The 12,929-nt window shown below is 44.5% G+C and overlaps 1 protein-coding gene across 1 annotated transcript; it reads right to left on the reverse strand.

Annotated features, from left to right (window-relative positions):
• Nucleotides 1–1,031: 1,031 nt before the first annotated feature.
• On the reverse strand, nt 1,032–7,095 carry tmem97 (transmembrane protein 97). Its single transcript, XM_080460495.1, has 3 exons — nt 6,980–7,095; nt 2,422–2,566; nt 1,032–1,426 (listed from the first exon to the last, which is right to left on the reverse strand). Exons 1-3 carry the CDS (start codon nt 7,091–7,093, stop codon nt 1,131–1,133), a joined length of 555 nt encoding a protein of 184 aa, XP_080316621.1. The 5' UTR covers nt 7,094–7,095; the 3' UTR covers nt 1,032–1,130.
• Between the last annotated feature and the right edge of the window lie 5,834 nt (nt 7,096–12,929).

Here is a 12,929-nt window from a genome sequence, read left to right on the forward strand (position 1 = left end):
GCCAGAAAATGCATTTCTTTCCCCGGGAGCAGCCGTGACCAGAGCAGCTGCCGGCAGTATCCATGGCAACACATCGTCTCAGGCGTGGGTTTGTTTCTAGTTTATGAGATCTGATTTTCTATTGTAATCCCACTAAGTAATCACAGTTTTTATCTAATATACCTGTAATGAGATTACACATTTTTTATGTACTGTAGCGGATTACAGTTACATTTTTTTTGTGTCATAATTACGTAACGCCGTTACATGTAGTCCATTACTCCCCAACACTGGTTATATATACATACACACACACACATATACATATACATATACATATACACACACACACACACACACACACACACACACACACACACACACACACACACACACACACACACACACACACACACACACACACACACACACACACACTCCAGAAATTGTTTTTAAAAAAGAACAAAGCCAACAGTGTAAAATAGTATGAAAGGATATTTGAGCTGTCATCATCCTGACATTTTGCAATGATCTAATAAGCATGAAGGAGTAGCTTTTTAAAAAATGCTTTCAAAATGTAGTACGTGCAGCCAGTACTGCAGGAATAAACAGAAACCATACTTCTTGGTGTTAAAATCTATTTTTGCAGGTTTTGAGCAGTTTGTAAACTATAATTAATTACGTGGGGCGGTTGAGGCTCAGTGGGTAAAGCGGTTGTCCCTCAAGGTTGCAAGTTCAATTCCCCATTTCTCTCTGTACATAAGTGTCTTTGAGCACGACACTGAACCCCAAACTGTTCCTAATGGACGGACTGAACACTTTGCATGGCAGCCCTTTTCGTGTGTGTGAATGTGACTGACAACGCGAAGCGCTCTGGGGCTGCTCAAGGGGAGGAAAAATGCCCTTTCTGTGAAATCCATTCAGCATTTTACAGGAGAAAGCCGTCATCAAACTGATCGAGCAAACATAATAAGCCGCATTTCTCTCCATTGTGGTTGTAAAAAATATTTTACTATTTTATTACTTTACTGGAAGGTATTGTATCATTAGTCATGATTATATTACTGATAAAACTACTAGTTACATTCTACAAGGAAACATTTAACCAGAAAATCTCTGCCAAAGTGTTAATGCCGGCAGGTTAGACAGTCTCAGCTCCTTTTCTTGGCTCCAGCTGTGCGGCTGCTGGCGGAGGCGGAGCCCCTGTGGGTTGAGGCAGAGCCGCTGTAGGCGGAGGACGTCAGCATGGTAAGCAGCAGCAGCACAGGAACCAGCAGGTACGGAGCGTAGATGGAGACCAGCAGCCAGCGCTGCTGGGAAGTCTGGGGACCGGCGTGGGGCTCCGTGGGGAACTGGGAGAAGAGGATGTGGGCCAGGATGGGCACCAGCGTGGTGGCCACATGGGCGGAGTAGATGATGGCCGGAGTCCGGATCCACCTGCAGCTGCCTGGAGGTGGACAGAGGAACGGACCACGTTTCAGAGGCTGTTCTACACACTGGGGGCCCGTTGACACATCAACCATTTCAAGTAAAAACACAAAGCTGCCACTGTGTTCAGGCTGTCAGGAGCTAATGACTCCCACAGTGGAACTTTTCAAAAACGCTCCAACTCTGTCACTGTGGAGACAAGAGTTTCTGGGAATGCTCAATCTGTCTTCTTGGTTCTTGGAGACAGTGAAAATGGTGGAAACGCTGCTCCTGGTCCTGGTTCTGGTCTGGTCCTGGTAAGGTCTTGGTCCTGGTTTGGCCTTAGTCTTGTCTTGGTCCTGGTTTGGTTATGGTCTGGTCCTAGTCTGGTCCTGGTCCTAGTCTGGTTCTGGTCCTGGTCACCACGTTGGTATGAACTAGAAGTTTTTGACAGTCACCGTAACACCCATCCAACTTTGTGGTTTTATTTTGACAATCACGAAAATAACAATCAAACTTGGTCATTTTATTTTGACAGTCAGCATAATACCAATCCAACTTGGTGGTTATATTTTGACAGTTACTGGAACAACAACCCAACCAGGTAGTTATATTTTGACAGTCACCATAATAACAATCCAACTTGGTGGTTTTATTTTGACAGTCACTGTAATAACAATCCAACTTGGTGGTCTGTCCACTAGAATGTCCGAGTTCTCCCCGTGGTAATGTTTAGAGCTCATTGTTCTCTGCTGTGTATGTGTGTGTGTTTGTGTGTGTGTGTGCTTTCAGTAATAAAACTAACAACAGCATCCACTAGTGACCCCCCCCCCCCCCCCCCCCCGCCACCCGTAAACGGATAAGCAGGAGAAAATGAATGAATGAATAAATTACATGAACAATTAAATGTGGATATTGTACATAACTGTTTGCTAGCTTAGGTTGCACAAATCTAGGAACATTGAACAAAAAGCTGCGTTAGACAAGTAAATAAAAGCAATAATAGTGACGATGATGATAGAAATGCATCCTTACCCTTGAGGAAAGCAAAGGCTGCCACGGGGAAGAATGGCAGCTGCAGCAGAGCCTCACAGAGGATGAAGGACTGGAACCAGGCTGGAGGGTCCAGCACCATAGGGTCCCTGAACGCCTCAGCATACCACCTCAACAGGTCTTTGGCCTGTTGGGAAACAAAACATCTTCAAATCCTTCATCCAGCTACAAATCTGTCATTGTGGAGCTGTTTCACAAACTTCCATGCCATCTCTTCAGTTTGGTGAAGGAAGCTGCTCCGAGATCTTTATGGTCGCTCTTAGTGTGAACTTTACGGTAACGTCTTGGAGAGGGGTCAAGCTTTCAGTTTTCAAAATAAAAGGCTTTTGAAACGATCTGGTTGCCTCGTTGATTTTCGGACAAACTTGCGTGTCTGAACCAGCCTGTGTAGCTATGTGGGAGACATGTGATTAACCTGGGAGTTATTGAACTTAAGTAGTTTTTATCATAAAAATGTGATTATTATTAAAAACAACCACTACAACATTGTAGATAGAGCTGTACCTTCATCAGCTTATGTACTTATGTGATCCAATACAAATTTGGAGTCAGTAGGTCACATGATCTAGTAGAGATTGAGGAAAAATAGTGTTTTTCATGGAAATGTGAATATTATTAAAAATGACCATTAAATACAACTGAAACGATGTGTGTCTCTACAATCGTTAGTAGTTATACTATCCATCATGGATTTGGAGTCAGTAGGTGATGTAACCTCAGAATGATTGAGTACAATTACAGTATTTTTCATATGTTCGTGAATATCATTTATGACAAACATTCAAATGTCAAGAGATACAACCAAGAACCAGTCTTGCAGCCTTGTTTTGACAGTTCGATGCAGCAGCCCAAACAACTCAACAGTAATCTAAATGACATAAAACCAATGTACAAACAACACTACTAAAGAACTGTGAATTAAGAAACGGTGCACATTCACGCGTTATGGCAACAGCTCTACCCATTTTGCCAACAACTTTGTTGATGTAATCAGACCATGACAATGAGCAATCAAGCCAAAGTCCAAGTAGCTTCACCGTTTTTACTTAATGTACAGTTTGACCTTTAACTCGTATATTCAATTTCGGATTATGTGATAATCTATACTTGGAACCAAATATTATTCTCATTGTTTCTGATATATTTAGAATAAGTTTATTTGTTTTGATCCAGTTGAATCATTTGCTGATCGCACAAGACAGAACCAGGTTAAGCTCCGAACATGTAGGAACTGCATAACAAAGAGTAGATCCATCCATCTATTTTCTTCCGCTTATCCAGTCCGGGTCGTGGGGGCAGCAGTCTCAGCAGGGATGTCCAGACTTCCCTCGCCCCAGACACGTCCTCCAGCTCTTCCGGTGGGACCCCGAGGCGTTCCCAGGCCAGCCGCGAGACATAGTCCCTCCAGCGTGTCCTAGGTCTGCCCCGAGGCCTCCTACCGGAGGGACATGCCCGGAACACCTCCCGAGGGAGGCGTCCGGGGGACATCCCAAACAGATGCCGAGCCTCAGCTGGCTCCTCTGGATGTGGAGGAGCAGCGGCTCTACGAGCTCCTCCCTGGTGACGGAGCTCCTCATCCTATCTCTAAGGGGGCACCCAGCCACCCTACGGAGGAAACTCATTGTACTACCAGCAGACCTACCAATAGTCAAAGATCTCAGCAACATTTCCACCTGCACAACATAAACCTGATGAAATTCAAAATTACACAATTTATCCTTCATAATACATTTTGTTATTAGCTCATCGGAGTTGGAATCAACAGTACAATCTATTTTCGCTCTAAGTTTGGAAACCTTATTAACAAAATAATCATTGAAATAATATGCAATCTGTGATAGCTTAGTCAAATCAACTCCATTCAATTAAACAAAAGATGTACAGATAGATTTTTTCCTCATGATTTCATTGAGTACATTCCACATTCTCTTATTATCTGTTCCACTATCGGAGATTCTCTTTTTAACGGCAATACATCCTTTCAATAGCATTTAATGGTCTTGATGAAAAATGTTCACATTTTTATGAAAAATACAGTAACTTTATTCAATAATTCTGAGGTTACATCTCCTACTGACTTCCAATCAGTGTTGAATCGTATAACTACTTACAATTGTAGAGACACGCGTCGTTTCAGAAGCGTTTAATGGTCATTTTTAATAATATTCGCATTTCCATGAAAAATACAATATTTTTGCTCAATCTCTACCAGGCCTACTGACTCGAAATCCGAAATTGGATCGCATAGGTGCATTAAGGTACAGCTTTTTTTTTATGAACTATTAATGGTCGTTAATAATATTAAAATTTTTATGAAAAAATACTACTATTTAGCTCAATAACTCCCAAGTTACATCATATACTGACTCCAAATCCATTTTGGATAGCATGTCTCCCACATATCTACACAGGCTGCTGACGACACACAAGATTTTAATCAGCCCATAATCGAAAAACAACTTTTTAACCAGATCGTCTCAAAATGCCTTTTATTTTGAAAAACAAAAGCGTGACTGCGCTCCGGCCCGTCCATGCACTCCGCATTACGTATCTGCAAACTGTGCAAAGGCTGCGGGTGTGCACATTATTGCATCCATACTACGCTCTGGGTTTCCATGCGCGTTCTATAACGTAACGATCACGAAAATGTCTCCACTTCCGCTGCCCGTCATTGTCCACCTTTTCTAAAGCAGTTTAAGTTTCACTCCAGGAGTTCTAAGCTGTCTTTATTTGCTTTTAAATTGGGATTGTTCAGACGGGGAGACGAAGGCTCTCCTCACACAAGCGCCCAGTAGGCTCTGACACATGCGCAGTTACAAAATTTCGGTTGAGTGGTCGACCGCAGAGGGTCGGAGACATAGACATATACACACTAGACGCCTCAGGACTGGCAGGAACATACGTCAGTGCGTCCGCCATCTTGGGAGGGGCATTTGTCAGGACTTTAGCAACGATACTGCGTCACTGTTCTGCTTTTGGTTGTAAAAACAGACCAAATCAGGACAATGGACAGCGTGGGATTACCTTCCACAGGTAGGAAAAACATATTTTTTGTTGTTGTCATTGTGTTTAGCTCATATAATATTAACTTAGGACATAGATGAGCTGGAGCCGTGGGAAATGCTCTCTATTCCCTGGCTTAAGCTCGCCCTCAAACAACAACAATATCAAGGTCTATTGGGTTCATCTGACGGAGGCTATTTTAGTTGCAGTGTGTAGAATATTACATTTCAAAAGAAATGAGTGTCTCAGAACCAGTCAGTGTTCTGTTCCCCGCCTGTTCCAGCAGGAGAACCTCAGCCTGATCCCAGTAGGAAGTTCTGTCTGGCTGTGCTCAAACAGCTGAGCAACATGTCACACCTCACTCCTTTTAGACATACTGACATGTACACAGACAGTATTATTATATATATTGATTAGGAGAGCAGATCAATTGATTGCACGTTGCACAAGCAGTGAATTAATGTGATAACACAGGACTCTGAACAGGTCCATCTGGTCCTCACTAGGACCTCTCCTATCACTGCCCACATGTCCTGATGCTCTGACAGCCAGACTCAGTGAAGCCATGGCCGAGGTGGAGAGTCTGAGAAGAGAGGAGAGGAATGAAGAGATGGAGAACGGGGGGCAAAGAGCACAGTGGGGGGTCTTCTGGAGGAACTGAGAGGGAAACATCTAATAACTGAAGAGCTGGAAGAGAATATGTCATATCATATGGAATAATAGATAAATGTGTCACAATAAATAAATATGTAATAGGTAAATATCTAACTAGTATTTTCTATGTAATATTAAAGGTAACTATGTACAAATAAATGAAAGTACAACAGGTAAATATGTTATTGTGTTTAAATATGTTAAAAAAAACAACTAAATTTGTTCCACAAAAGAGTTATAACTTGTGCCCTGATGTACATGTTCATTGTACATAAATGTCCCATTGTGTGTAAATAAAGACTTTCCATATTGTTGTCATGGCTCCATCATGTTGCTGCTCTAAAAGGAGAGGACAGCGTCCCAATGTCCCGTCTGCAAACGGCTTCTATTTCCTCTCTAGACTTTCTATAAGTATGCTACATTAAATAAATTAAATAATTCACAGTCATGTAAATGTATATTTGCGTGGTTTTCTTCAGAAAACACGTCGCTGTCACATAGACTTGTTTAGGCTGACGGGTCAGACTTGCCCCTCACAAGATGGCGGCCGCTCTGACGTATCGGAGCAGTGGGCGGAGACAGGCTGCGCGGCGTCTAGTGTTTATGTCTATGGTCGGAGCGACCTAAGTAGGATCATCTGATTAGTGTCGAAGAGAAGAAGTCTACTTCTTCTGCGCTAATTTAATACTGCGGTGGAAATGTGTTTACGATGTACTGCCCCCTGCAGTTTGGGAGTGGAAGCCGCGTGTAATATCAATGGTACACACATTCTCTCGTGCCGATTCCGCACAGCTAAATTCCGCACGTCACGCTCGTCAAGCATAAAACCGCCTTAACAGTCTCGGAGCGGCTCGCTTCTTCTGCTGTCAGTGACGTCACTCACCGGCTGAGGGTAAACGTCTGCAGGCAGCAGCGCCTGCAAGTCGATCAACAACGTGATGGGAATGTGGGAGGAGAAATAGAAGAAAAAAATGATTTCCAACACACGAATAGCCATGATCTCTTCTTTCAGGGCGATTTACCCACTTCAAGCTTCGGAGTCCAAAAGTTCAGGTCAACCGTGTGTCGTATAAACGCATGTTTGCACGTCCAACCCCATTGGCTGCGCAGGAAGACCGGGGTGTTCCTGAACGTACGAACTGTCCCACTCCATAAACTTAATAAATAGTAGACACCGCACAGGCTGCCGCGGAACAGGAAATACGGCCGCCATCTTGGCCAGGTCGTCAAGTCAGTAAACATAAACTGCAGCAGCAGAGAATCTAAGACACCAGAGCACCATGTGGAGTATTACTGTACAAATTGGCGGACTGTAGAAAGCAGGGCTCGGGGGATTACTTTTCACATGTAAGATGGAACATTAGTATTTTTTTGAATTTTGCCAATATAAACTTATTGCTGTGTTTTTTTGTCCACCAGTGAACTCAGAGCAGCCGCCATGAGCTGGACTTTGTTTACAGCCTGTTCACCTGCTATTAGTCCAACTGAGACTTAATAAATCTAATATTCCACAATACAGACTGAGATTACAACTGACTCAAGAATACTATTGTAGAAATAAACCAAATATTGCAGATATAACATTGTGGTGTTTAAGAGAAATAAATAGAAAAGAATACAAAGAAAAGGGCATTCGTTTACAGTGAAGCCAACTCTGTTCTGAGTGAATTGCTATACCCTGTTTAGGTCTATAGGTGGCGCCTGGAAACCACAAGGGGAGCTCGTAAACTATTCGTTTACAGTGCCTGGAAACCATAAGGGGAGCTCCAGGCAGAGTTTGCATGGCTTAGTAAGGAGCGGACCATGCCTGTGTGTTGTTGGTTTTCCTGCTGTGTGCTAATAAACCTGCACAAGTTGTTAGCATCGCCTCTCTGTCGTTTCTCCACCTGAGGACCAATTCCCAACACCGTCTGTAGACACAACAGACATGGACCAGCACATTGTACCAGGTGACACAGGCTGTATTGTTCACATGTAATTATTTCACCCTAACAGAAGTCAGATTCCTCTAATGGCTCCTCCTCCTCACTCACTGAGAAACACTGACGACATGTGACTGGAGAAGAGATTGAAACAAGTTTACTCACATTTTCAGCAGCTTTGGTTCATTTTCAACATTTAGGCATCAAAATAGGAGTTTTGTTGAAAAAAGGTTGTAAGAAATGTGAAGGAAGAAAATAGCAAGAGGGTTAGGTATTTCCTGTTTTCATTTTGATGGTTTCCCAAAGACAACGATTTGAGGAGGAAGGATTTACTGAGTGAATTCTCTGTGGTTTGCAGGGAACATTTTAAGGTGGATGAGTTCATCCTCCATCTTCATCTTCCCCTTCACCTCCACAGAACAGGTGGATCATCAATAGGCTATTAGCTTCATGAATGTAAATATTCTATTGAGAACCACAGGGCAGGTGAAATACTTCTCTGTATATAGTGTGTGTGTGTGTGTGTGTGTGTGTGTGTGTGTGTGTGTGTGTGTGTGTGTGTGTGTGTGTGTGTGTGTGTGTGTGTGTGTGTGTGTGTGTGAGACCTGTATCTAAAGGTATGTGTGCCCTGCAGGAGGTACACAGTGTGTGTGTGTGTGTGTGTGTGTGTGTGTGTGTGTGTGTGTGTGTGTGTGTGTGTGTGTGTGTGTGTGTGTGTGTGTGTGTGTGTGTGTGTGTGTGTGTGTGTATACACATTTTAATACAGAAAGATAATTATAAAGTAGAACTGTGGAGTATTTGATAAGTTTTACTTCATCCTGCCCCTTTCCAAGCATGTTAATTGATGAGGTATGTACGTGTGTCTGTATGTTTATGTATGTATGGGTATACTTAAATATAGATTATCTATTTTCTCTGAATATACTTTCATAAGGTATAATTTATTTATATTATCATCATAGGCTGTATATATGTATTTGTATGTGTGTATATACAGACTACAGTTCATAAAATGTGTTCTGATCTTCATCGAAGTCACAACAATGGACAAACACAGTCTGCTTAAACTAATACCGCACAAAAAATTATACGTTTTCATCTTCACAAAGTATGTGAACCTTTGGATTTAACAACTGGTTGACCCTCCTTTGGCAGCAATAACCTCAACCAAACCTTTCCAGACCTGCACAACTGTCAGGAGAAATTTTGAACCATTCCTCTTTACAAAACTGTTTCAGTGCAGCAATACTCTTGAGATGTCTGGAGTGAATCGCTCTCTTGAGGTCATGCCACAGCATCTCAATGGGGTTGAGGTCAGGACTCTGACTGGGCCACTCCAGAAGGCGTATTTTCTTCTGTTGAAGCCATTCTGTTGTTGATTTACTTCTATGCTTGGGGTCGTTGTCCTGTTGCATTACCCATCCTTTAAGCTTCAGGTGGCGGACAGATGGTCTTAAGTGTTCCTGCAAAATGTCTTGATAAACTTGGGAATTCATTTTTCCATTGATGACAGCAATTCGTCCAGGCCCTGACGCAGCAAAGCAGCCCCAAACCATGATTCCCCCTCCACCATATTTCACAGTTGGGATGAGGTTTTGATGTTGGTGTGCTGTGCCTCTTTGTCTCCACACATAGCGTTGTGTGTTCCTTATAAACGACTCAATTTTACTTTCATCTGTACACAGAATATTTTGCCAGTAGTGCTGTGGAACATCCAGGTTTTTTTTGGACAGCAGTGGCTTCCTCCGTGGTGTCCTCCCATGAACTCCGCTCTTGTTTAATGTTTTACGGATTGTAGATTGGTCAACAATAATGTCAGCATGTGCCAGAGATTTCTGTAAGTCTTTAGCTGACACTCGAGGATTCTTCTTCACCTCAATGAGCATTCTGCGCTGTGCTCTCACAGCAGAAATCCAAGTAATCCCAAAGGGATAACATACTTTTTCTTGCAACTGTATATGAATATTCGTAAGTATGTAATTGTACACATGTGATGTGAGGTGGAGAGCCTCCTGACCTCCTGCTGCAGTTGAAGAGCCTCTTCAACTGCAGCAGGAGGTCAGGAGGCTCTTCAACTGCAGCAGGAGGTCAGGAGGCTCTTCAACTGCAGCAGGAGGTCAGGAGGCTCTCCACCTCACATCACATGTGAGGTGGAGAGCCTCCTGACCTCCTGCAGCAGTTGAAGAGCCTCTTGACCTGCAGGTGGAGAGCCTCCTGACCTCCTGCTGCAGTTGAAGAGCCTCTTGACCTGCAGGTGGAGAGCCTCCTGACCTCCTGCTGCAGTGTGGTTCACCTGCTTCACTGCAGAGGACCGAAATAACCTGCAGTGCATTGTGAGCTCAGCTGAGAAGATCATTGGGACCACACTACTTCTCCTTAAAGACATTTACAGCGGCTGACTCCAGAAGAAGGCCACCTCCATCTCCAATGACCCCACCCACCCTGGATCGCACCTGTTCTCCCTCCCCTCAGTTAAAAGATACCGGGCACTTAAAACCAAAACAAACCACCTCAAGCACAGCTTCTACCCACAGGCTGAGAGTTATTGCCCCCCATCCAATCTCAAATTCTTCACTGAGTGTAGATAAACAATAGAGCCCGGTGCACGTTTCCTCTGCAGAATTTAATTTGTTGCTTGGGTATCTTGTTACAGATCAACAGTTTCACTCCATATACAACTACAAGTACAGCATTCTGTACAGTTCATAATGAAATACATCATTTTCATTGGCTTATATACAAAACACAGTTTTTTTATTTACATGTTTTCATGTCAGTGCAATGTGACTCTCAACACTTTTACAAAAAAAGTTCTTTAAATTAACACGTCTGGTTCAGATCTGACACGAAGGAACTTAAATAAAGGGAAACAAGGCTACAGACAGACAGCTCAGTAGTAGGTCGCACAGCCTTCAGCCCCCCCGACCAACCTGGCGGGGGGGCTTCTGGGAGAGGCAGGGGTTCTGGGGAGCTTCTGGAAGGGGCGGGGGTTCTGGGAGGGATGCCTCTCTCTCCTGGGTGCCTGGATAGGTCCGAGGAGTCCCGTGTGTAGTTTGGGGGGGGGGTTGATGGGTGCAGGGATGACGGATGTTGGGATGACGTGGTGTTGGAATGACAGGTGTTGGGATAACGAGGCGTTTATGGGGCATTGGGATGACGAGGCGTTGGAATGAAGGGTGTCGGGATGACGAGGCGTTGGGATGACGGAGCGTTGGGATGACAGGGCGTTGGGATGACGGGGCTTTGGGATGACGGGGCTTTGGGAGGAGGGTCTTTGGGATGACGGGGCGTTGGGATGACGGGGCGTTGGGATGACAGGGCGTTGGGATGACGGGGCTTTGGGATGACGGGGCTTTGGGAGGAGGGTCTTTGGGATGACGGGGCGTTGGGATGACGGAGCTTTGGGATGACGGGGCTTTGGGATGACGGGGCTTTGGGAGGAGGGTCTTTGGGATGACGGGGCGTTGGGATGACGGGGCGTTGGGATGACAGGGCGTTGGGATGACGGGGCTTTGGGATGACGGGGCTTTGGGAGGAGGGTCTTTGGGATGACGGGGCGTTGGGATGACGGGGCGTTGGGAGGAGGGTCTTTGGGATGATGGGTGTCGGGGCATCAGGAGACGTGATGTTAGAGGCAAGCACACTCGCAATCCTAATCTCTACAGTTTCATCCAATGACGTCTCTCTCAGAGATACAGCAGCATTCAGAACCAGCACACAGACACAAGGGGTAGGTCCAATAGTAACCTTATTACACTGGGCATGTTCAGAATTGAAAAAGGAAACTTTAAATTGGCCAAATATTTCAAGTTTATGGGAAAACAGTACTCATTGTGCCAAGACAAAAGCTTATTTGTAGCCTGTGACGCTTCTCTGCACGTCTCATTAACGTCTTATCGTGTTACAGCTGATCACACCTCCTTATATGGTCAGATACATGCGCCGCAAATAGATATAACATGAGGCTGGTGTCAAATTATAAGCACTCATTTGTGGCCGATGCGTAAAGAGTGTGCTTTCAGGAAAAGAAGCTTCAACATAACAGCTCTTCTTTGGATTCTTCTGAAATGTAATTGAGCTGAAATATTAAACCGTGAAATGTTGGGACAGAAAGAGCGAATACGAAATGAATCAACAACCAGAAAAAAGACAGACTGAAGTTTGATTCTGATCAGAAAGGAGCAGGTTTCACCTTTTGCTTTAGAGACTTAATAAAGTGCCTTCATGTCCACTGGAACTTTTATCAGATCAAAGGACTGATGAGGAAACGTCTCAGGAGGCTGAAGGGAACCTGAATCTGCTGTGATCAGACATGGAGGGGTAGAACCTCCACCACATGTAGACTGACAGGAGGTAGAACCTCCACCACATGTAGACTGACAGGAGGTAGAACCTCCACCGCACATGGACTGACAGGAGGTAGAACCTCCACCGCACATGGACTGACAGGAGGTAGAACCTCCACGGCACATAGACTGACAGGAAGTACAACCTCCACGGCACATAGACTGACAGGAGGTAGAACCTCCACGGCACGTAGACTGACGGAAGGTAGAACCCCCACCGCAAGTAGATGGACAGGAGCCTGTCTTTACACAAACTGCAGGAAGCAGGCGGAGGCTTTTTATAGTTTTCCAGCTGAACCATCACGCCCACACTGAATTAAAGTCTTGATTCCTCTGAACCTCCCTGATTTGGATCACGTATGTTATGAAGCCTGGTGATGGAAACCAGAAGGTGGTGATGGAAGGTGGTGATGGAAGCTGGAAGGTGGCGATCAGGTGACAAATGACATAGAAGCAAGTTTGGTGGAGCCACTCCAGAGCTGCAGGCTTAAGCGATGGCAGCTGCAGTGGCTTATGGGTAATGCAGGCATGTCATCTCTGCTTGGCTTCATGTGGTTCAGCCATG

This window comes from Lipophrys pholis (assembly GCF_963383615.2).
Source record: "Lipophrys pholis genome assembly, chromosome: 3".
NCBI lineage: Eukaryota > Metazoa > Chordata > Actinopteri > Blenniiformes > Blenniidae > Lipophrys > Lipophrys pholis.